Source organism: Colletotrichum karsti (genome assembly GCF_011947395.1).
Source record: "Colletotrichum karsti strain CkLH20 chromosome Unknown Scaffold9, whole genome shotgun sequence".
Classification (NCBI taxonomy): domain Eukaryota; kingdom Fungi; phylum Ascomycota; class Sordariomycetes; order Glomerellales; family Glomerellaceae; genus Colletotrichum; species Colletotrichum karsti.
The window spans coordinates 492,917-516,599 of NW_024065909.1; the positions used below are offsets into that span (position 1 = coordinate 492,917).

The 23,683-nt window shown below is 55.5% G+C and overlaps 8 protein-coding genes across 8 annotated transcripts; 4 read left to right on the plus strand and 4 right to left on the minus strand.

The window, feature by feature from the left end:
* Nucleotides 1-184: 184 nt before the first annotated feature.
* CkaCkLH20_03681 (leucyl-trna synthetase) lies at nt 185-3,794 on the plus strand (the record flags this gene model as incomplete). Its single annotated transcript, XM_038886400.1, has 6 exons — nt 185-402; nt 457-544; nt 602-980; nt 1,030-2,886; nt 2,937-2,979; nt 3,029-3,794. 6 exons carry the CDS (start codon nt 185-187, stop codon nt 3,792-3,794), a joined length of 3,351 nt encoding a protein of 1,116 aa, XP_038748242.1.
* Nucleotides 3,795-6,456: 2,662 nt separating this feature from the next.
* On the plus strand, nt 6,457-7,047 carry CkaCkLH20_03682 (uncharacterized protein; the record flags this gene model as incomplete). The annotated part of the gene is made up of 2 exons (XM_038886401.1): nt 6,457-6,808; nt 6,881-7,047. 2 exons carry the CDS (start codon nt 6,457-6,459, stop codon nt 7,045-7,047), a joined length of 519 nt encoding a protein of 172 aa, XP_038748243.1.
* A 1,032-nt stretch (nt 7,048-8,079) lies between these two features.
* Nucleotides 8,080-8,408, minus strand: CkaCkLH20_03683 (diphthamide biosynthesis protein 3; the record flags this gene model as incomplete). The annotated part of the gene is made up of 2 exons (XM_038886402.1): nt 8,080-8,160; nt 8,214-8,408. 2 exons carry the CDS (start codon nt 8,406-8,408, stop codon nt 8,080-8,082), a joined length of 276 nt encoding a protein of 91 aa, XP_038748244.1.
* Nucleotides 8,409-9,208: 800 nt separating this feature from the next.
* CkaCkLH20_03684 (ABC fatty acid) lies at nt 9,209-11,511 on the plus strand (the record flags this gene model as incomplete). The annotated part of the gene is made up of 4 exons (XM_038886403.1): nt 9,209-9,736; nt 9,792-10,007; nt 10,061-10,734; nt 10,785-11,511. The coding sequence occupies 4 exons, from the start codon at nt 9,209-9,211 to the stop codon at nt 11,509-11,511; spliced, it is 2,145 nt and encodes a 714-aa protein (XP_038748245.1).
* A 731-nt stretch (nt 11,512-12,242) lies between these two features.
* Nucleotides 12,243-14,550, minus strand: CkaCkLH20_03685 (ring finger domain-containing protein; the record flags this gene model as incomplete). The annotated part of the gene is made up of 6 exons (XM_038886404.1): nt 12,243-12,340; nt 12,447-12,460; nt 12,515-13,024; nt 13,073-13,387; nt 13,460-13,465; nt 13,514-14,550. 6 exons carry the CDS (start codon nt 14,548-14,550, stop codon nt 12,243-12,245), a joined length of 1,980 nt encoding a protein of 659 aa, XP_038748246.1.
* Nucleotides 14,551-15,863: 1,313 nt separating this feature from the next.
* CkaCkLH20_03686 (uncharacterized protein) lies at nt 15,864-17,765 on the minus strand (the record flags this gene model as incomplete). The annotated part of the gene is made up of 3 exons (XM_038886405.1): nt 15,864-16,516; nt 16,571-16,907; nt 16,959-17,765. 3 exons carry the CDS (start codon nt 17,763-17,765, stop codon nt 15,864-15,866), a joined length of 1,797 nt encoding a protein of 598 aa, XP_038748247.1.
* Nucleotides 17,766-19,472: 1,707 nt separating this feature from the next.
* Nucleotides 19,473-21,357, plus strand: CkaCkLH20_03687 (uncharacterized protein; the record flags this gene model as incomplete). Its single annotated transcript, XM_038886406.1, has 4 exons — nt 19,473-19,744; nt 19,794-20,376; nt 20,428-21,265; nt 21,320-21,357. 4 exons carry the CDS (start codon nt 19,473-19,475, stop codon nt 21,355-21,357), a joined length of 1,731 nt encoding a protein of 576 aa, XP_038748248.1.
* A 328-nt stretch (nt 21,358-21,685) lies between these two features.
* Nucleotides 21,686-23,236, minus strand: CkaCkLH20_03688 (uncharacterized protein; the record flags this gene model as incomplete). The annotated part of the gene is made up of 1 exon (XM_038886407.1): nt 21,686-23,236. One exon carries the CDS (start codon nt 23,234-23,236, stop codon nt 21,686-21,688), a length of 1,551 nt encoding a protein of 516 aa, XP_038748249.1.
* Nucleotides 23,237-23,683: the final 447 nt, after the last annotated feature.

A 23,683-nucleotide genomic window follows, 5' to 3' on the forward strand; every position in this document is an offset into this window, starting at 1 on the left:
AACCAGCGAACCGATTTCCTCGAAAACGAACAGAAACACGCCGCTGAGGAAAAGAACGACTCTCTCAGCATTCGCACTAGAGTCACACCTGGTCCTCACGAAACCGCCATTGGATCGACTGGGTTCGTCCCTGGCGAATTCCTGAATTGTCTCGAACGAGGAAAATCACCCCGCAATCGCAATCATGGCGAACGAAGCCGCCAAGGCCTTGGAGGCCCTCCAGGTCTCCAAGACCAAGGAGCTCAAGGGAACCGAGAAGCGCGACTTTCTCATCTCCCTCGAGAAGAAGTATCAGCAGAAGTGGTCCGAGGACAAGATCTTCGAGCAGGATGCCCCCTCCATCAAGGAGGTGCCCCTGCACTCCATCTCCGCCGCGGAGCTTCGCGAGCAACAGCCCAAGTGGTATGACATACAGGACCACGCGCAGGTGGAAGGTTGATTGTTGACGAGAAATAGGATGGGATGCATGGCCTTCCCCTACATGAACGGCCGTCTCCATGCCGGTCACTTGTTCTCCGTGTCCAAGGTCGAGTTCGCCGCCGGTGTAAGACGACCCCGAGTTTGATGAATATTGGATTGTCGAACGCTAATCCAGTCCTAGGTCGCCCGAATGCAAGGCAAGCGTGCTCTTTTCCCCATGGGATGGCACGCGACCGGTATGCCCATCAAGGCCGTCGCCGATAAGCTCAAGAACGAGGTCGAGTGGTTCGGCCGCGATTTCGAGGGATACAAGGAGGAGGAGCTCGTCGTCGACGACAAGCCCGCCGACGCCAAGGAGACCCGCGAGGACATCACCAAGTTCTCGACCAAGAAGAGCAAGGCCAACGCCAAGACCGTCAAGGCCAAGTACCAATTCCAGATCATGGAGGCCATGGGCATCCCCAGGCAAGAGATTCACCTCTTTGCTGATGCCTCCTACTGGTTGAGCTTCTTCCCTCCCCTCGCCCAGGAGGATCTCACCAACCTCGGTTTCAGGATAGGTATGCTCTGCTTCCCGCGGGGTACTGCGCTCGAGACTAATTGTCAAAGATTGGCGTAGATCCTTCATCACCACCGATGCCAACCCTTACTACGACGCCTTCGTCCGCTGGCAGATGAACCGCCTCAAGGAGCTGAACAAGATCAAGTTCGGCAAGAGATATACCGTCTACTCCATCAAGGACGGCCAGCCTTGCATGGACCACGACCGTGCCGAGGGTGAGGGTGTCGGCGCTCAGGAGTACACCGGCCTCAAGATGAAGGTTCTCGAGTGGGCTCCCAAGGCCGAGGAGGCTCTGAAGTCCAAGCTGCCCGCCGATGCCAACGTCTTCCTTATCCCCGCCACTCTCCGTCCCGAGACCATGTACGGTCAAAACGCCGTCTTCGTCTCCCCCAAGATCACCTATGGTGTCTTCAAGGCTTCCGAAAAGGACTACTACGTCATGACGACCCGCGCCGCCCGCAACATGGCCTACCAGGGTCTTTTCGTAAAGGACGGCGTTATCGACCAGGCCGCAGACATTGATGGATCCGCAATGATCGGTACCCGCGTCCACGCTCCCTTCTCCATCCACGAGTCTGGCGTCCGCGTTCTCCCTATGGAGTCTATTCTGCCCACCAAGGGTACCGGTGTTGTCACCTCCGTTCCCTCCGACAGTCCTGCCGATTGGGTCATGACCATGGACCTCCGCAAGAAGGCCCCCTATTACGGCATTGAGCAGGAGTGGGCCGAGCTTGAGATTATCCCCATCATCGACACTCCCTCTGGTGACATGATCGCCAAGACTCTCGTCGAGCAGCTCAAGATCGCGTCTCCTAAGGACACCGTCCAGCTCGATAAGGCCAAGGAGACGGCCTACTCCGAGGGCTACTACAAGGGTAAGATGAAGATTGGCGAGTTCAAGGGCGAGTCCGTCGAGGCTGCCAAGCCCAAGGTTCGCCAGTCCCTCATCGACCAGGGTCTTGCCTTTGCCTACTCCGAGCCCGAGCGCAAGGTCGTCAGTCGCTCTGCCGACGAGTGTATCGTTGCGCTCATGGACCAGTGGTACCTCGACTACGGAGAAGAGTCCTGGAAGAAGACCGCCCTTGACTGGGTCGAGAACGCCGACGGAAAGGGTCTCAACACCTTCAGCCCCGAGACCAAGAACGCCTTCCAGGGTGTCCTCAACTGGCTTAACCAGTGGGCTTGTGCCAGATCGTACGGTCTCGGCTCCAAGCTTCCTTGGGACCCCCAGTTCCTTGTCGAGTCTCTCAGTGATAGTACCATCTACATGGCCTACTACACCATCGCACCCTACCTGCACAAGGACATCTTTGGCAGAGAAAAGGGCCTTGGCAACTTCAGTGCTGAGCAGATGACGGATGAGGTTTGGGACTATGTCTTCTGCCGACGTGAGTTCGACGAGAAGCTCCTTTCCGAGTCCAAGATCCCCAAGGAGACCCTCGAGAGCATGCGCCGCGAGTTCGAGTACTTCTACCCTCTGGACCTCCGCAGCTCCGGAAAGGATCTGATCGGCAACCACTTGACCTTCTTCCTCTACATCCACCTCGCCATGTTCCCTCCCGACTACTGGCCCAGAGGTATCCGCACCAACGGCCACTTGATGCTGAACGGTGAGAAGATGAGCAAGTCGACCGGCAACTTCCTCACCATGCAGGATGTTGCCCGCAAGTTCGGTGCCGATGCTGCCCGTATTGGTCTCGCCGACGCCGGTGACACCAACGGTGACAGCAACTTCGAGGAGGACGTCGCTAACCAGGCTATCCTCCGTCTTCACACCCTGAGAGAATGGTGCGAAGATGTCGTCAAGAACAAGAGCGAGCTGCGCACGGGCGAGTACAACTTCTTCGACAAGGTCTTCAACAACGAGATGAATGTCATCGCCAAGGAGGCCATCCAACACTACAGTGAGTTCCCAATGCCTCGGGATGAAGTTTCACCAGCTAACGTAAAACAGGTGACACTTCCTACAAGTTGGCGCTCAAGGCCGCTTTCTACGAGTAAGTTCCAGTTCGGATGTGTCAAGAAGCAAGCTAACGAAAATCGCAGTTTCAACAACGCCCTGTCCTTCTACCGCGAGAGCAGTGTGTCGACCAAGATGCACCACGACCTGGCTCTTCGCTACATCGAGCTCCAGTCTCTCCTCATCGCCGTCGTCGCGCCCCACTGGGCCGAGTCCGTGTGGATCGAGATCCTGGGCAAGCCCACTTCCATCCAGCAGGCGACCTTCCCCGAGATCCCCGAGACCGACGCCGGCCTCACGGCGGCGAGGAAGTACATCTCCGTCACGGCGTCCAACGTCAACTCGGCCGAGTCCCTCCAGCTCAAGAAGAAGGCCAAGGGCAAGGAAACGGCGTTCGACCCCAAGAAGCCCAAGCGTCTCACCATCTTCATGAGCGAGCGCTTCCCGCAGTGGCAGCAGGCGTACATCGACCTCCTGAAGGAGATGTGGAACCCGGAGACCAAGTCGGTGGACGACAAGGCGCTCAACGGCAAGATCGCCAAGATGGGCGAGATGAAGAAGGCGATGCCGTTCGTGCAGGGCCTCAAGAGGCGCCTGCAGACGGGCGAGCCGGCCAGCGCGGTGCTGGAGCGCAAGCTCGCGTTCGACGAGAAGGCGGTGCTGGTGGACATGATCGACGGCCTCAAGCGCAGCGCCAACCTCGTCGAGGTGACGATCCTGGCGGTCGAGGAGGGCAGCAAGAAGGGCACGGACCTCGTCACCGGGGCCGTGGTGGAGAACCTCGCGCCCAACGCCGAGGGCGCGGTCCCGGGCGCGCCGAACTTTTTGTTTGCGAATGTGGAGTCATCGTGAGGGATTAGAGACGGAGCTTTGAAGCGGTGGTTGTCCGGCTACGAGAGGAGGAAAAGAAAAAAGATGAGACAAGATAAGAGTTAGATATCAATGTCCATTGTGTTTGTCGTTACTATGGTGGTGTTTGTGAACTGAGCCTAGGCACGCAAAACCTACGAATGGAGAAGTGAGCAGGTTAGTGTTTGTGACGGTCTTCTGGAAGGTCTCTGCCCCGGACTCCGTGTCTCAGTCTTGTGTTCTTCGATGATTTTGCTTAAAGGTTCCTGCGACAGTCTCTTGAGGCATGCTTAGCTGGGTCGCCGAGCCGATATGTGTCCAGTCTACGGTTCCTTGCGAGAAGGCCGGACCCTACCGAAAGCAAGGCGGGTAGAGTAGAACGTAACTCGCGAGACGGAAAGCAAGGCTTGGCGAGCTGAAGACTTCCATCCTCAGCAAGAGTCACCGACATGACAATGGGTCTACCAAACCGCCCTTAGTCCCTCACGAAAAGGCCAGGCCAGGCCCTACCGCAAGCAAGGCGGGGGAGGAAGAATCAAGCTGCCTCTCGCAGTAACCTCGCATCACGGCCTGAAAGCAAGGCTTCTTCGGGCTGGAAAGCAAAAATCAGGGAAAAGCCCAGATGCAGAGGCCGCGTGGAGCTGTCCGCCCCCAAGAACCTGTCATGAAAAGGGCCCTAGCGGCCTGGCCCGGCCTGGGAGTGACAGCACGCAACGACGTCGACGGTGAAATGGAGGTTGGGTCTGTCCAAGGCGGGCCTGCACCCGATGTTCCCGCAGCTCGATTCGTGGAAATCGTTAGTGGCTTGAACGCGGGGCTCGTCGTTGCACGGAGACGTCAGGATGGAGGTGGCTGGTGTTTACTTTCTGAGGGATGATTGGTGAGGTACTCGGATGAGTGGCTGGGTGACGCGGTGAAGCCCGGCCGACTTTCTTTCCCCTCAGGAAAAATCGAGAAAATCGACTGGAGAGAGGATGATGTCGATGGAAAACCTGGTCGGGACCCTTGTCGAGTGCGCGATGACCCCTGTCCCTGCCTCCCTCTTTTTGTTTTTCCCGCCTTGAACCGAGTCCTGGGCTTGTTCATCCAGTCATGTTTCGACAGTGAGCTTCCACCCATCGAATTGGCTTTCGGTACCCCTGGCCTGGCATGATGATGGAGAGAGAGGGGCACAGAGAACGATGTCGAGGGGAGAATGCCATGCAATGGACCGACCAATCCAGGCACAAGCAGAGGAAGCAAGAGCCGACGCAACCGCCTTTGCTCTGTTTATTCCCCCCTCCCGCATCTTGAGACCCTACAGAGTACCGCTTAGTCTGTATTTCTCTCGCAGGTAATCGACAGATGTGATGTGTTTGTTGGCAGTCGTCAGAGGTATGACGCAACAGAGCACGACATCCATCGGGTATTCGCCAGCTTTGGTTTCCTCAATTCAGTACGGCCAACTTTTTTTTTCCTGTCCGTTGTGCGACGTTTTTCGAACCAGGGCGTGAACAAGCAATTGCGATTGTGTTCATCCCGTCAGTTTGTTCTACTAATTCTTGCTTTACCCTCCGTCCAATCTATCCCGGGCCCGAAATGACGAGATTGGCGCTTTTTGTGACGGGAGTTCGGCAGAGGGTGATGTCGTTGGCAGGCGTCACTTTTTGGGGTTTCGAGCAGGGCAGACGGGATGTTTGTCTGGCTCGGGACGAATGCCAATGGCTCGCGAAGTCTTTCCCACGATGGCATCCCGCGATGTGTTCGTCAGAACTCTGTCAATCTGCCACCCCGAATAAAGGCTGATTTGCACCGAGTCTGCCAATGAGATGGGATGGCAACTACATGAAACGAGCGGATGAAAATCGAGGTGGTGGGGAGAACTACGATTTGTTCGATTCACTTTACGGATGTTCTTTTCGTGATGATCTTTGTGGTGGTCTGCGAAGTTTGCGGAGAGGATGCGACTGAAGCCATCCCCATCCCCAGCCATCAGGTAAAGGTGAATGCCCCGTCACGGCACATCCCAGCCTTCCTCTTGATGTCTGTCCATCGGCTTCTTCCAATTGAGTGTGAGGTAAAGAGCCCACTGGGTGACCACCACCCTGACCCCGGCCTGATGAACCGCAACCCTGTTTCGCTCCCCTCGGCTCCTCCCACCTCTCCCAATCCCTGCCGGCGAGCATCATCACCAAACCGTTGGACACACACGCAGAGCAAACGGTCTTCCTGCTGCTGCTGCTGCTGCTGCTGCCCTGCTTCGCGGGGCCTTGCATGCAGATACCCACCTCACCACCACCTCACCACCACCAACCCCGGCCGCCCAACCTTCGCTTTACTGTATCCGTCCGGCTGCCGTCACCCCTCGTCGAGATGATGTCGTGCGAGAGAGCAGAAATCGCCCATTCTTGGCATCACCGCTGTCACCGACACTCCTCGCACACAATGTGCGCAGCGTACGCAGGTCGTACGTTCGTCACACCCAAGACCTTCACTACAAGTTCAGTAGTATATATCCTCGCCCGTCCACGTCGATATCTTCCATCTCGTGTATCTCATCAACCCAACAAACATCATCACCACCACTCTTCATCAATAACAAAGCATCTTCAAGCTTCCGAGCTGAACCAGTCGCTTCCTCTCTACCTACCAAACTCCCAACCCCAACAAAACAAAAACAATCAACATGCGTTCCTTCGCCATCCTCTCCGCCGCCGGCCTCGTCGCCGCCCAGACCACAAACATTGTCATCTCCCAGGGCATCACCACCACCATCGGCCTCCCCGTCTTCCCGGAGCCCACCGCCTCCGTGACCGTGACCGCCAGCGTCCCCGAGACGACCGTCACCGTCCCCGTCCCCTCCGAGTCCGACTCCGAGTCCGCCTCCGCCTCCGCGACCACCACCCTCACCGTCTCCGTCGGCACCGAGACCGTCACCGGCGGCGTGACCACCACCACCCTCGACGTGCCCCCCGTCTCCCTGCCCACCGTCTCCGACCCCGTCGTGACGCTGCCCACCTTCACCGCCCCCATCAACAGTGAGTTATTCTTCCTCGTCTCTGCCAAACGGGTTGAAAGTGTATGTATAGTCGACTAACAAAACCAAACAGCCACACTCCTCACCTCCACCGCCACCCAGACCTTCTACACCTCAACCCCCAACGCGACCACCACCGGCCCCGTCACCGTGCCCACCGCCGCCGCCGACAAGGTCTCCCTCAAGGGCTCCGCCGCCGGCCTCGTCGCCTTCGGCATCGCCAGCCTCTTCCTCTTCTAGAGCGTTGTTGCAGCCGGGGCGGTATATGATCATGCTTGATGAAAAAGCGAAGCGGAATTAATGTTTTTTTATTTACTCACATGGGACTTTTTTGGAACAACATGTACGATGATGATTTTCATGGCTTGGAGAAATATGGGGGCATTGGCGTTGGTTTAAAGTAAACCCTCTGCATACGATGGTTTAATGATTTAATTATTCATGATGGCATTAGTATTTGCCAATTAATAGAATAACAAGTTAAAAACATGTCTGTGTTTCCAGTTTGTGATGTTCTATGCACTCCCTGCTTGCTATTCAATGCAGCTGAATTTGCATTGATTCTTAAAGTACAGGACGAGACCTGAAGCTAACTGACGACATCGACCGCAAACAATTTCTCAAAAGCTCGATAGAGCCTTCAGCCTAAACTGGTCCAATAATTTAACACAGGCTGTGCTGATTGAACTGCGGTGTCCGCAGCTCGTTAGACGTGTTTCCCCCCAGATATGGCTTATTGGTTACATCTAGAGAAAAGGCGTTGCTGCATAGCATGGAGGCAGACATTCATATCGTACGGTGCCCGCATGGTGTCCTCCACAACCACGGCATAAACCAACGGTTGTATGATGCATCCTTGGTGACCAAGTACAACCATCTCCTCCGGCGTAATTTCTCCCTTCCCGTGAGGATAAAAGGGGCCGCGGCGTACTGTCCTGGAGAAGTGACCTAAGTGCGCCGTCGCACCCCAGCTTTGTGTCACGGAGACTGCGCCGGGTGAACCGTCCGGTCAGGGGTTCGTCAAAGGGTGGCATGGAATCGCAGCAGGACGACGACACGGCGGCCTCGCTGTGATCGTGTTCGTGAGCGACGCGGCGCGGTGGTCCCCTTTCCTTCGTTTCTCCGCATGTGTTATCGTTGGGTATGGCGAGATGTCGAATAGAGTCATAAAGGGTTGCTGCATTATAATGCGCAGCGAGTGATACTGTTCTTCGTTCCTCAGCTCTCTCACTTTCTCCTTAGTCGCACGAGTCGACTTATGATAATGGCATCTTAAGCAGCAATGGGGATCTGGGCTGAAGCCTCCTCGACGGCCGGCTCGGGATCGTCCTCGGGGTCCTTGGGCAGGTCATCCTGAAAGGCGCCATCAGCATGCATTATTCCGTCGTGTTTACCTAAAGACTCACCTTGTCAAAGATGACCCGGATCATGAGGCTGCAGCTGGGGCACACGGCAATGTCCTCGTCGTCGCGCAGGTCGACAAGCGCAATCTGGAACTTGTCGCCACACGGGCAGGGGTAGTGGTAGATTTGCATGTCCTCGTCAAAGGTCATGTCCTCGATTTCGATCTCGTCGTAGATGGAAATGTTGTCATCGGCCATTTTGTCGGTGTTGTCGTGGAAGGGATGGTGGTGGTTCTTCGGCTTGGGCTTGGTGATGGAGTTTGGTGAGGGGAATCGAAAAAATATTGCCTTCCAAAAAGCCTTCGGCGATGACTGCCCCGCGGTGTGGCTGGTGAAGATGTTCGTTCGCTGCTGTCAAGCCTCATTACTGACTAAGCATTGAACACAGCGAAGCTTACATAAGACACTTACATAATGGTGAGCCCCAGACAGCAAATCACATGCAACCGGCATCCGATTCACATGGGAACGGTGCCCCAGAAGCATTTTCCGGGGTTCGCCAATCAAAACACCGCCTTCTATGGATCCCGCCCCTTCTGCACCAAAGGTGTCCACTGTCATTCCGGGGCCGAGGGACAGCCAGCTGCTGAACAAAGGCAAGCACTGAAGACCCCCGAGTCGTGGGGAGGTACTTTCCGCTAAACACCAGCACCAGCAAACCGGCCCAGCGCCTCGTCCGAAGAGAGCCGTGTGACCAGCCATGTTTCTTTCGGCACGCCGTTGTCAACATCGTCCTTCCTTTTGCTGCTGACGGTTCCTTTTTCCAACAACGTTTCCATCTTTTGCGATAATCCACGACAATCGCGCACGTCGACGAATGCGCTGACGTTCCAATTCCCCAGCTGCTGCCGGTGACGTAGCCGAGCACACCCTCGACGGTCTCCCTCCACCATCCGATCCGCCATCCTCTCGCCTCTCCGAATCCCTTCACCGGACAAACAACCCTCGACGAAGATAACCTCTCCCGCCCCTCTCGCGGGGCCGACAGCTCGCCCACGATGGCCGCCCAATCCAAAGTATCCCTGATATCCCCTCCCGGCGACCGCACCATCCGCAACCTCATCGCCCAGCTCACGCAGCTGTACCTCTCGAACCGGACGCGCATCTCGCGCGCCGTGTGGATAACCCTCTTCGTCGCCCTCGCGAACCGCATCCGCCATGCCATATCCGAACAGAAGGCCGCGTCCGTAAGGGACGCCGCCGCCCGCGAATCCCGCGCTCCGCTGCAGGCCGTCTCCGACGAGGATGTCACTAAGAAGCGCAAGAAGGTCGAACTGAACCGCGAGTTCTTCAAGTCTCTGTTGCGCCTGCTCAAGATCGTCATACCCGGCTGGCGGAGTAAAGAGGCGCGGCTGCTCATCAGTCATTCCTTCTTCCTGGTCGTGCGAACGTTGATCAGTCTGAAGGTCGCGGCGATGGACGGTGCGATTGTCAAGAGTTTGGTCAAGGGCAATGGAAGGGAATTCTTGATGCGCATCGTGTGGTGGATGCTGATCGCCATACCGGCAACATTCACGAACTCAATGGTATGTTTCCTGGACGGAGTACTACTTGTTCGCAGCGGCCTACTAACGGACGCAGTTATCCTACCACCAAGCAGAGTTGTCGCTCAAGTACCGGACACGGTTAACGCAGCACATCCACGACAAGTACCTCTCCAAGCTGACATTCTACGGCATCTCCGCCCTCGACGACAGGATAAACAACCCTGATCAGTTGATCGCGGTCGATGTCGCAAAATTCTCCAACAGCTTAGCTGAGCTGTACAGCAACCTGGCAAAGCCGATCCTGGACATGGTACGCGACATCCCTCGATCATCACGCCTTCCACAACGCTAACCACTCTCCAGACCATCTACACACACTCCCTATCTCGCAGCGTCGGAGGCGAAGGCGTCGTCTCCATGGCCCTCCTCGTCCAGCTCTCCGCGAACGTGATGCGCGCCCTCACACCTCCCTTCGGCAAATACGTCGCCGACGAGGCCCGCCTCGAGGGCGAGTTCCGCTTCCAGCATTCCCGCCTCATCGACCACTCCGAAGAGGTCGCCCTCTACCACGGCCACGAGGCCGAGAAGGACACCCTCGACAAGGGCTACTTCACCCTCATCAAGCACGTCAACTACATCCTCCGCCGCCGCTTCTACCACGGCTTCATGGAGGACTTCGTCATCAAGTACTTCTGGGGCGCCCTCGGCCTCCTCCTCTGCTCCGTCCCCGTCTTCGTCAAGATGCCCGGCCACATCTCCATGAACATGGGCGACCGCACCGAGAGCTTCGTCACCAACCGTCGCATGCTGCTCTCCGCCTCCGACGCCTTCGGCCGCATCATGTTCTCCTACCGCGAGATCATGGAGCTCGCCGGTTACACCTCCCGCGTCGACTCCCTCCTCGAGGTCATGAACGACATCCGCGCCGGCCGCTTCGAGAAGAAGCTCGTGTCCAGCTCCGGTACCGAGGACAACGAGGCCATCCTCAAGGGCCGCGGCACCGTCGTCGAGAGCAAGGATATCGAGTTCATCAACGTGTAAGTCTCCCCGCTATCCGCACTCAACATCCAACTAACCGCACCCGTAGCCCCATCATCTCACCAAACGGCGACGTCCTCGTCCGCGCCCTCTCCTTCTCCCTCAAACAGGGCGACCACCTCCTCGTCTTCGGCCCCAACGGCTGCGGCAAGTCCTCCCTCTTCCGCATCCTCGGCGGCCTCTGGCCCGTCTACGGCGGCACCGTCTACAAGCCCCCCTTCTCCGACATCTTCTACATCCCCCAGCGCCCCTACCTCTCCCGCGGCTCCCTGCGCCAGCAAATCACCTACCCGGACTCCCTCCGCCAGATGCGCGCAAAGGGCGTCACCGACGCAGACCTCCTCTCCATCCTCTCCCTCCTCGGTCTCGAGCACCTCCCCGAGCTCTACGACCAGGGCTGGGACGCCGAGGCCGAGTGGCGCGACGTCCTCTCCGGCGGCCTCCAGCAGCGCGTCGCCATGGCCCGCCTCTTCTACCACCGCCCCCGCTACGCCATCCTCGACGAGTGCACCTCCAGCGTCACCCTCGACACCGAAAAGGTCATGTACGACAACGCAAAGGCCCTCGGCATCACCCTCATGACCGTCAGCCACCGCCGCAGCCTCTGGAAGTACCACAGCCGCATCCTCCAGTTCGACGGCCAGGGCAACTACGTCTTCACCAAGCTCGACGCCGAGCGCCGCCTCAAGCTCGAGGACGAGAAGGAGGATCTCGACGTCCTCCTCCGCCAGGTCCCCGAGATCGAGCGCCGCATCGCCGAGTTGACGGCCGCGTAGGCCTCGTCAAGCGGCAGCGACAGGGTGGACAGACGCACAAATACACACGACACACAAAGGGCGGCGCCTTCGGGATTGGGGGGAACGTAGCATGAAACGATTCTGATGGGATTTTAAGTACTATTACCGGTTTGCAAGTTTTTGTACATATGTAGACCAGATTTTTACCCTACTAAACAGGCTTCGGCGTAGATTTGACTCGGCAATCGAAGATTCTTTAATGTCCAGCTTCCATCCATTCTCTCCATCGCGAAATGTCGTCCGCGGGAACCTGCGACCTCTAGCCGTGACCGATGCCGCGACGTCGCGATTCAGGTATCATTTCGCAGCAAAGAACTACCCACCAAACATTCCCCAGTAAAAATTAAGAAATTCAAAAACTCCCCCATCCCTCCTGCGCTGAAAATACAGTGCTTTGCAGATGCAAGGTATCAATCGTCCCCCGCGCGATGGTCAGATGCAATTTGTCTACCGGGAGTCGTGACCTCATCGGCGCCGACGGGCCACACGGCGCCGACGAACCGGAGTGAAGCCCCAAAACCCGATATCTCCCACGACCTCCATATTATTCGGATGAAATTTGCAGTCTTTGCGATGTACGCTGTTGTCCTTTGACAAAATGAGTTTGTGATCCGCCCCACACTCGTAGCAGAACTCGTGTCTGCATCGCGAACCTAGAAAGTTACGGCACCCACGTTAGACGAGCGCTTTATTCTCGCAGCTCCGCCGTCTCAGTCGACGTCGTTCACGGGCCCGCGGCATCGCACGCTGTGACCTCGCTGCCAGACGGTGTAACATCCCCAGCAGAACTGGTAACGGCACTTGATGCCTGTGATTTCGTTGGCTTGAGTTTGACACGATTCTGGTAGGGGCACGTCGGAGACATTGGGTGACGACGGCAGCTGGAACTGGAAGGAAATGAGTAGTGTACTTACAAGTCATGTGCGAGCTGAGAAAAGCATATTAGTATGAAGTCCAAGAGGGGGTAGGTTGACAGACTCACCATCCTGAGTTCTTCTCAATAGCCCAACCGCATCCAGGGCAGGGCTTTGTCGTTCTGGTCAACGTAGCCGTACTCTCTGCCTCCTCTGCCTTGCGCCGAGCAGCGACCTTTCTTGCCAACGCGGTGGCCTTGAGTGCTCGTTCTCTCTCCTCACGTTCCCTGGCTTCGCGTTCCTGGATCTCGGCCTGCTGTTCGGCCATGAGACCTTGCGCCATGGCGCGGTCGGCGTCCTCCTGGACGCGCTTCGCAGTATCGATCTCTTCGTTTTCCATTTCAATGCTGGATCGAAAGTTCTCGGGATCACGGAGAAGAGAGTCGTACTCCTCGCAAGTCAGGTTCTCGTGCCATGCGACATTGTGCGTAAAGCAAGACCGCTGGCCACAATGCAAGCATGATACGATGGGCTGATCTTCGCCGGTGTCGTGGAGCTGGCCAGAACCGCAGTTAGCGGTACACCAAATGAAGTTGTCAGCCTCTGCCATCGCCGCACGAAGAGCCAGTGCCTCGTAACTAACGGTGTCAGTCATATTTCATCCAGTATGAGGCAGGGTGTCTCACCGGGCGAATGTTTCTTCATCGGCGTACTTCTGTATGTCGACGTATTCGAGAAATTCTCGACATTCAGGACATCGGATTTCGGTCCAAAGCTTGCTGTTCAGGTCCGACCTGATAGACATCTGCAAGCAGTCTAGGCATGCTTCAGGCGGATGTGTACAAGTGGGCGTCACGCTCAGAATGGGGAATTCGGAAGCTTCCCTCGGTTCCGCACAAATGGGACATTCTCTGGAGCCTCCGAGGTCGTTGGCTGGAAGTCTCTGTCTCGTGACCACGACGTCCGTGGTGTCTGCCGCCTTTTGATACCGCTGACCGAAGCTGAGGTTGTTAGCGGGCTCGAATCCTTCCTTGACAAGAAAAGCAGTGAAAGTTGCCGGCTTGCTGACTTACAAACCGCTGCAAAAACGGTTTGGAGAAGAGAAAGGATTATGGCAGCGAACTTACCTGAAGTCATCAGCCGCTAGGTCTGCAGATCGCGAACTAGTCGCCGCTTCTTGGCTTCGCAAAAAGGCAACCGTCATAGCTTGCTCCTTCTGTTGCAGCAGCGCAACATACGGATTGTTTGACGCGAGCAGCGAGGCAGACCTGGGTCGAACTATAGGCGACATCATTGGCGGCGTGCTGGCAGCGGTGCTATTACTCCCACCTGTCGTATGAGGAGAGAAGGGAGCCGGGTCAAAGTCTTCGAGAATAGATGCCGCTGTAGGTCGATATCCCCGTTGAGGTGGAGAGGAGAGTCTCGATGGGGCCGCCACTTCTACTGCCTCGAAAGACTGCCGTGGAGCAGCAGTGGGGAAGTCAAAGTCGGCCATGATGCCGGCGCTGATTGTACCGTAGGAAAAGGCTCTCGGTGGAGTTTGAGGTCGATCATCAGCGTCAGGCGTGGTAACCCGAGCCCGGTCTGGGGCGTCTCGACTCGTTGACGGTTGCTGCTCCTGGGTCGGGGGGCGGCTACCCATCATCATCACCCAGTCGTAGAGGGGAGGAGGGTCGAGGTCAACATCGTGAAAGTCTCCGGCCAACGAGTTGTTTGGATGGGTGTAATAGCTGGGCGGCAGCTCATTGTTGGTGGTCGCGAGCATTCTACTTACAGGAACACCGTTGAGGTAAGAGACATTTCTGGTTGATCGTCCCTGGCTCAAAGAAGGTACACTTTGGCTGTTGTTGGCAGTATCCGAGGCTCTTTCAGTTAGGACAGGTGGGCGTCTGGCGCTGAAAAAGCTGTCGCGCGCAAGATGCGACGTGGAGGAAGATGCGGTGTAAGACGGAGAGCGTGTTGCCAAGGCTTCGTCTCGAAACGAAGGAGGGTCGTGAAACGAGTTGGTATTGCCGTTGTCGCCGCCGGAGGTGGACCGTTTAGTCTTTGCCAAAGACGAAGAAGAAAAACCAGAGGACAGTATTCCTTGTCGCGTCGAATCGTCCGTCGTGGCAGGGTGTTGCTGGAAAGAATCATCGAAGTCCTCCGCAGGAAGGCGGAACATCGTGGAATTTCGCGGGTAACGAGCTGGCATCATCCTTGCACTCTGCTTGGTGAATTACTCGGGCCCTAAACCTTGCATCACCGTCCGAGCGACCAGTTGATGCAGTCAGGCCACGAGGCGAGGTAGCGATGGCGGGGATCCTGAGGTGCGGCTGTTGACGCCAACGGTTGGTCTGAAGTGGTGGAGGGATGAGTAAAGTGCCAGCCAATTTTCCCTTGTAAATGGGAGCCATTGACTAAGACGTTGATGATGCTTCGGAGAGTCGAAAGAAGATGGCACGCAGTGCAGTTTAGGTGCCTCGTCTCGGCGGAGGTCGTCGGTACGAAAGCCAAGAGGTATCGCTGCCAGAAGGGTCCTGAATTGCTGCAAGTCTAGTCTTCTTCTTCACAGAGGTATCTTTGGACCCCTGGAGATAGGTAGACACGCAGAGTGCCAATGACGGCGGTCGCATAGGAAACGGGGTGGAAAAGCATCAGATGAGCCGGTTCGGGGCAGCCTTGAAGGCAGAATCAACTCCAGTTTAAGGTCCGTCCAAGTGGTTCATGGCATGGCAGGTCCGTTCGCAACGTGAGCCTTCCGTTTGTCGCAGGTACTTTCCAGCTTCGGGGGACTTTTCATGCACCTTCCGCAGGTACCGGCAACCTCAGGCGGGGTCCTTCCGGGCGGGTCCAGGCGGTACCTTGAGGCCCCCGCCGACCCCACGCCAGATCCACTAATGATCGCCAGATCGGCAGCCGTCGTTCGTCCTGCCCTTCCCCCAGCAGGCATCAACTACTTAATCTTTAGCGTCCTGAGATCCATGTTCCTGCTTCGAAATCGAGACTTGCCTCAGCTGACGGCCAAGCAGACACTGCCATGATTCCTGGTTCTTGGGTCTAGAACCGCGGCCAAGTGATGAAGTACTGATACATAATGCATGCTGTAGTTGCAGGCCTCAATTGAACGCCAGGAACGCCCACGCGACTTGAGCTCTGGACATTAGTAAAGACAAGTAAGGTGTACTCTAGGTACTTAGGGGTAGATATCGTAGCATACGGAAACATCGTTGTGACTCTCAACTTTGATAGCTAATGCAGATCAGTTCCTCCGCGTCGCAAGCCGAACGAGTGCTGGCTGAAGCCCATTTCATCTCTCAAATAAGTCTATCATAAACTGGCTTGATGCAATTTTGGCCATCAATTCTACTCGTTGGGTATATATCTGACATGTCCGTATATCCCTGGTGCAAATGCCAACCCAGACCCCTTTCCAACGCCTCATCCGGTCATGCAAAGGGAATGAGGAGTAGTAACTAAAGGCCGTCCGCGATGTCCCTAGCCTCCCCAGCGGAATGGCGTCCATCCACCAGCCTCTGCCCTCTCGCGTTCGTTCTTTGCACTGTAAAGATGAGCGAGAAGTGTCTGCTCGCCCTCTTTTACGAACTCTTCCTTCTTCTCCTGCGGTCCCCATGCTACCAACATCTGCTGGCGGCGCACCACTTGTGGCTCCCGGAGTGCGTCTTTCCGACCGATCTGCCGCATGTAGACGGCTGGCGCGACTGTGCAAACGTTGAGCAGTCGGTGGTAAAGTTCCTTGTTGGAAGGCGGCGGGTCCATCTTTGCCAAGTTGAAGGCCTTACGGTTCTGGAGAATGTTTTTGCAGTCTAAGTCCAGCAAGCTGTCGAAGAAGTCCGTCGACGTTTGGAACTCGCCCTCTTGTCCCCACATAATGTAGGGGTTGATGTCGAAATAAAAGTGATGCGTCGACACTTGGATCTTCTCATAGAGTTGCATTGCCGGCTTGATGCAATTCTCCTCGAAGCCGTGGAAGAACCGTGTAGACATTTCCTTTCTGCAGAGGATCTTGAAATTGCTGGCCAGTTCGATGGTGAGCTCTTTCATCCTCTTCTCTCTGACGCCTCGGAACTCCCGAGAGCTGATTATGGCGTTGTAGGCCTCGGCAGTCCATGTGCGAATGGCAAAGAGGTCTATGTATTTCGTTAGTGCTGCCTTCACAAGTTTTGAAGTGTCGGTTGTGTTACCTCGCTTGGGCTCAACATGGTTCCGCATGGCCATCTCAGTGAAGCTGAGTGCTTCAACATAACCCCCGCAGCAGCCGTAAAGAACCTTCTGGAATATGTGGTCGTTGAGGAATCTCATGATGACGGCGATGATGATGTCCTCATCCGTCTCAGGAAACCCCGTACCGTGAACTAGGTCGGCGTACATGTGGATCGCTTGCTTCAGCTTGAGCGTGTCGGTCGGCTTCTTGCGCGCATTGGTGAGGACTTCGTCGACGCCTTTTGCATGGTTTTCCAGCAGAGGAGCCATGAACTTGGCAACCCAATCGGTGATTCCCTCGACGAGGTCGTCATATTGCTGCCAACTTGTTAGGTATGCTTTCTAGGTGAAGAAAAGAGTCTTACTCACACGACCGACTTCCTCCGGAGTGAGCTCCTTGCGGTATGGCTGAAGACTGAAAATGTGCGATTGCGCGTCCCTCAGCTGCTCTTTCAGCGCCGAGTTCTCTGTCTTTAATTCATTGCAGCTTGAGGTAAGAGCATCCATGTCCCGCTCTGCTTCGGTAAGGGCAGGAGACTTGGCGTTCTTGATCTCCTCGATTCTCTTCTCCATCCTGTCGGCCTTTTCTTCCGCGATCTCGGCCCGAGCGATGGACGCCTTTAGTTTTCTCTGAAGCTCAGCGACGTCTTTGTAGGCGTGCGGGCCACTGCCGCTGGAGAAACCAGTGTTTCTTTCGACGTGACGACTTTTCGGGCTGGAATCCTGAGAGGTATCCCTTGTGGATGGTGAGACGTCAGTCCCGAAATCGATCAAATCGTCGCCGTCGATGAAGGAGATTGAGGAGACGGACATTGCGGGAGATTTGGGTTGGTGAGGGGGAGGATTATTGGCAAAGCGGGTAGCGACGAGGCCTTTGGGCAGAGCTTGTCTTGGTCCCTGGCCCTTGACATGGCTGCCATTCTCGTGTGACTGAGCCGGAGGCGGCAGTTCAACCTTTGCGAATCCCATCACGTCACAGTTAGAGCTGAGAGAAGGGCTAGGTGGCTCTCTGTCGACGGCGTTCGATGTCTTCAGGACCGAGCTGTAGGTAGGACTCATATCCACGAGAGGAATGGACGCGGGGTCGACGTCGATGGATGTCTTCTCCGGGGTCGGGGGCTTTGGATTCTCCCGGTATTGCGGGAGGGTCGGCTCTAGTTGTCTGGGTTCTTTCATGTTGTCGACGGGGGATGCTGGACAACGGCAATGATGGATGCCGTCTTTGGACGACAAAAAAGAGGTCTGAGTTTCCAATTGGAAGACAAAAAGTGTGTAGAATGGGACGAGGGCAGGAGCTGCAGCAGACACATGCGTCGGCAAGTACGTTGTCACTGGAAGTTGGGATTTACTTTTGATTTTTTCTAATATTTCTGGCCGATCATTAAAAACGGCCATGCTGGTGTTTCCTACCCGTCTGGCTTGCTCTTGCCTTGCTGCCTTTGATATTCTCAGGTGAAGGTTTCGCGTGACGTGGGGGCCTCAAATTGGGCTGGCCAATCGTGACGCAGGCCAGACAAGGTACCGATACTTGTCAGAGCCGTTATTCATCAAAGGCGGTTTATTCTTTTTGTCCATTATGCTAAGCATGTTTGGCATGATATCTGTCGGGTTCGTCTCCTGATTCAATGGCAGGAAAGTCCGAGTTACGGTACAAAGCGGGCGTCTTGAAGAGAAACCATAACTAAACGTGCGTCCCAAAACAGTGCAACCCATACAGTATCCTGCAGGTCCCTTGTCGATCACGACCGTCTTCCCCCGAACTTGAAAAAAGGCAGCGCACCATTTTATTGGCAGATGAATTGCTGCTGATATATGTATAGTTTTCCACGGAAATCAAGCGTCGTAACCCCGATTCTTCCTCAATCTTGTCGCCGGAGACCGACGCGTCGCCAGCGATGAGGCAAAATGAGGTACCCTGGCCTCTTGAAGCTCAGGGATCAAGCTCATTGTGGAACCTGTTTAGCCTGGGGAAGTGGGCCTCTAAAACCCAATTAGGTACGTGCCGCTGAATCAGGGCAGCTTGCATTTCGCACCGGGTGGGTACGCCCGGGTGCAGGTCGCGAAAGACCCACCAATGCCGGGCGGAGCTGGTCCGTGGCGGCCCTCAGTGTTCCTACTTATCCTTGTCACACCCAAGCCGCCTGTGGCTCGAAAGATAGGATGATTCATGTGAGCCTTGAGCTGGGGGCCTCAATAAATGTATTGCCTGATTTCGGTGAGCTGACCGTGGATGCCGATGTTGTTCGTTGAAACGGCGAGAGGATATCGGACAATGCTGGAAATCGTGCCCGGGCGGCGGCCCCACTTTCAATCTGCTGAAGATACGGACCTATCAAGGGCCTTCCTTCTTCGTCCCTTGACGTTTGGTTCGACTGGGAAGGAAGCTTGGAGAGAAGCTTCCATGCGAAGGCAGGCATGTACTCCTACCTTGTGTGCCAGCCTCACACGTACCTTCTCTTCTCGAAGGTACTTACTTGCTTCGAAAAGGTTCAGCCGGTGCCTCCGACTGGCCTTATTGTTTGCCTTTTTCACTGGAGCTTTCAAGGCGGAATTCCCGTTGCCCTACTGACCTTCAACCTTCATTCAACCTTCTCACTTCATCACGAGGAAGGCTGGACATTTTCGCCTGCTCTTCTCTTTCCTCTGGACTAACTGATTCCAGATTCTTTCATCATTTCTCTCACGTCAAGCTGGGGCGCATCCAACCAAGCTTGGCAGAAAACCAAATTGAGGCCACCGAATCGCCAGTTGACTGTCGAGAATCTCCCCGTGGAATTAGGCATTCTGCGATTTCTTCTTCTCCTTGCATATTTCTTTAATCCGTGTTCCCTCTCCTCGAGATTCTCCACCTTGTGATACCCAGCACCCACCAGATTCGCCAACATGGACAGCTTCGACAAGCTTGCTATCAGCGAGCGCAAGATCATTGTTGGCATCGACTTCGGAACCACATATTCCGGGGTGGCTTGGGCCGAGACTCAACGCGCCGATCGCCGAACTGCCATCACGACATGGCCCATCAGCAAGACCGTCCGCGAGGGTGAGTCTTCGGACAAGGTTCCCACAAAGCTCAGATACGATGGCGATGAGGTCCAATGGGGCTTCTCAATTCCCATGAACGCGCCCCAAGACGAGGTTGTCGAGTGGTTTAAGCTGTGAGTTAGAATATCATGGCTGGGAGGATGTATAGCTAATCGCAAACAGTGATCTTGACCCCTCTCTCCAGAGCATGGGACAGGCCGTCTCTTCGGAGGCAAGAGGCGGTCGCAATGTCGACAAGCTAGTTACCGACTACATCTCGGCCCTCGGAGAGCATCTGCTTTACACCCTGCGGGAGAAGCTCGGCGAACAAGTTGTCAAGACCACTCCTCTCGAGTTCGTCGTTACTGTTCCCGCCATCTGGTCTGATCTCGCAAAGGAAAAGACGAAGCTGGCTTGTCAGAGAGCCTCGGGCCTTTCCAAATCCAAGGCTCCCATTCACCTCGTCTCAGAGCCAGAAGCCGCCGCTATCTATGCTCTGCATGGCCTGGACCCCCACGGACTGAAGGTTGGAGATACCGTAGTCGTGGTCGACGCTGGTGGTGGTACTGTGGATCTTATCTCCTACACCATCACCAGCCTAAAGCCGATCTTGGAAGTTCAAGAGGCTGCCCCGGGTTCCGGTGCCTTGTGTGGTTCTACCTTCCTCAACATGCGCTTCGCCAAGTTCCTTCGGGCGAAGCTGGGCAAGGAGGAGGGATTCGACGAGGAGGTCATGGCCGAAGCTATGGAGCAGTTCGAGAAGAAGGTCTGTATTCATCCCCGACTTTACTAGTTGCATATGACTGAAACCGCGCAGGTCAAGCGTCAGTTTACCTTGGGTGCTTCCCAAGACGAGACTTACACCATTCCCGTCGGAGGTCTCAACAACAACAAGGAGCTCGGCATCAACCGTGGCAGGTTTGGACTGAAGGCGTCCGATCTTCAGACCATCTTCGAACCCGTCGTTCTTGAGTGCATCAAACTTGTCAAAGACCAGATCGCTGCGAGCGGTGTGACCATTAGTGCCGTGCTGCTTGTTGGTGGCTTCGGTGCCTCCAACTACCTCAAGGAGCGTCTGCGCAACGCGATCGACAGAAACATCCAGATCATGCAACCGCCCAACGCCTGGCAAGCAGTTGTTCAAGGCGCGGTCATGAAGGGTCTCGCTCAGGTGTCTCCCGACCGCCTTACCCAGGTCAAGGTTCAGAACCGGAAGGCTCGCAAGCACTACGGAACCGAGTGGCGCACCAAGTACGACCCCAAGATCCACAGCCATATCCAGCACAAACGTCACTGGTGCGGTCTAGATGGCTGCTACAAAGTTTACACCATGGAGTGGTTTATCCAGCGCAGTGACAGCGTTTCTGAGAATGAACCCTTCTTCACATCTTTTGTGTGGACTGGACTATGCAGCCAAGGCCGCATCAAGAAGATCAAGATGGACATCTACGCCGACCGCTCGACTCGGATTGCCCCGGTATCTCGAGACGAGAACGTCTCATTGCTTGTCCACGTGGAAGCCGATGTTAGTCACATCCCCGAAAACCAGCTCGCCCGCCGCCAGGGATCCGATGGACAGTGGTACTACGAGCTGAGCTGCAAGATTGAGGCAGTCTATCTGTCTGCATCTACCACATACACATTGCTTTATAACAGTAAGTTACTATAAAGTCCGAAGTATTCCATTGCTGAGTGCTGACGTTTGGCAGATCAACGCTACGATACGGTCACGGCAGAGTACGTTTGATCTTTGATGGGGTCAGCTGTTGAGGTGGGTCGAGTAATGCGTACACATGGAAGTTTCACTGTAAATAGTGGGCGGCGCCTGGATCTTGTTTCTGGTTGATAACTACTGGCAAACAATAATGATGAGAGAATTTGTGGCAGGCTTCTCCGTATTAGATAGTCCCAAGTGCCAGCTTTGGGTTGTAATTCCTACGGCAGATTGTCAGGCCTGCGTATACTGGACGCGTTCGTTCCGCATCCACGTTGTGGCATGCCGCATGGTCTATTTTCTAATATTATCTGAAACTAACAGATTGGTTTGAATTAGTTGAGTGTTCCTCAGACTAAATCTAAGTTCCGTAAACCAAGCGGTGTTGAGCATGCCAATAGACCGCCCAGTCATAGGGAGTCCATGTCTCCACGTCATCCTCGTCGTCTCCTGTTGCGATGTATGTTGTGGCCAGAATACGGCGCCACAGCCAATAAAACAACACATGGTGTGCTCGCGTTAGGTCTTCGTTTACCCCGTCTGGAGAGGCTATGACTGTTCTTCCGGTAAACTCCTCTGCCTGGTTTGCTAGCACAATAGTCTGATCGATGAGGTCACGGAAGTAAAAGCTGCTCACCTCTATGCGAATCCTGTAAAGCCTTCCAACGAAGCCCGAAGGGATTCGGGCCCCGGCTTTGCACAGCGCGAGAGCGGCTTCAAAGTTGTCGTGCAACTCGAACATGAAGCAGTAATGGAGCGGCGTGTAGCCACCCTTGTTGACCGCGTTGACATCGGCGCCGTAGTCCTGAAGTAAGCGTACGAGCAGCGACGGACAATCGCCCCTGCGGTCGTGATAGCCGTGTCGGTAGTTCAGCGCGACGTAGTGCAGGGCCGTGTTGCCGAGGTGGTCCCTGACGTTCGGATCGACTCCCCTTTTCAAAATGTACCCTGCCATGTCCAAGTTGAGGTTGCCGCAGATCTGGTGAAGGGCGTGGAGACCGATGGATTTCAAGGTGACCAGATCGGCACCAGCTTCGACTAGGAGTTTGGCGATCGGCGCCCAGGGCTCCCTCTTTCCCCGGTCAAAGTAGTGACCGTCGGCCCTGGAACGATTTAGTAAAGCGCAGTAGAGGGCGTTGCCGCCGGTCCGCAAAGACGGGTCGAGGCATCGTGTTATGTTGGGAGGGATCTCCAGGCCACCAGGTGCGTCGCCAAGCTTCGAGTCGAGTTGACGAAAGAGGCTGCGGACGGAGGGACAGAGAAACCGTCTATCGCCGCAGGGCATGAACGCGCCCAGGTGATACATTTTGTCGCGTGGCAAGTCAAGAAACCCGTTGACGTCCGCGCCGCGCTCCAGCAGGAGCTTCGTCGTTTCTGTGTCGCGGTAGAACACGGCCCAGACCAGCGGCGAGATGTTGAGTCTGACCATCTCCCGGACCGTCCACACGCAGTACTTCATCCTCCAACGCGCGGATTCGTGGTCGTGCAGGGGGCATTCCCCCTGGTATCTGACGACTTCGGTGTAATCGTTTTGGTTCACGTTCGCGCCTTGGTCCAGAGACTTGACGACGGCCGAGATGTTGCCATTTTTGACCGAGAGGAGCAGCGCGGAGGCGTGGTTCAGTTTCACGTCTTTGCGGTAGATGGCCGGGGTTATGGCGTTGTATAATGCTCTGCATGTGGACGCTAGGCGGACGAGGCCTTTCCATACGTCGAATCGGGCGAATGTGCATTCGTCTTGTCGGCCTTCGGCGATCTCGGGCGCAAAATAACCGAGCTCGATGTCTTCCTTGTAACTGTCCAGGAGCTCATCCATGATGATCAAAAGCAGGTCGACGGGGAGACTCCCGATGGCTGAGCGCTTGACTCCCTCCGACGCGCCGGTCATTGTGGCAAGATGTTTGCCAGACATTTCGGGGATGAGTGTGGTTGTCCTGAGTGCAAGTAGTGTGGAGAGTGCGTATATCCAGTGCGCAGTGCTTGTTGATATCATGGAGCAGAGGGGTTTCGGAGACACGAGACGAGAATTTAGATTTGACTTGCGGAGATAGTTCCTAGCCCGGTCCAATGATTTGGGTTTCCAGTTCCAGGCAAGCGCAAGGCTCTGTTGTGGTTGCCAGTTCTAGGTTGCCAATGATAGCGGCTTGTGAGTCGACTCAACTTAACCATTGAAGTACGATGTGATGGGATGCCTTTGTTATCATCAAGGCTGGCCATTCATCAAGACATGTTCCATGGTTTTGACGTCTTGGAAGCAAGTGTGTGCATATACGCAAAGTCAATGGATGCGCAAAGCTCAAAAGGATGAGATATTGATAAGAAAACGAATAAGCCATTCAGAAAGGTGGCAGCTTCTGCC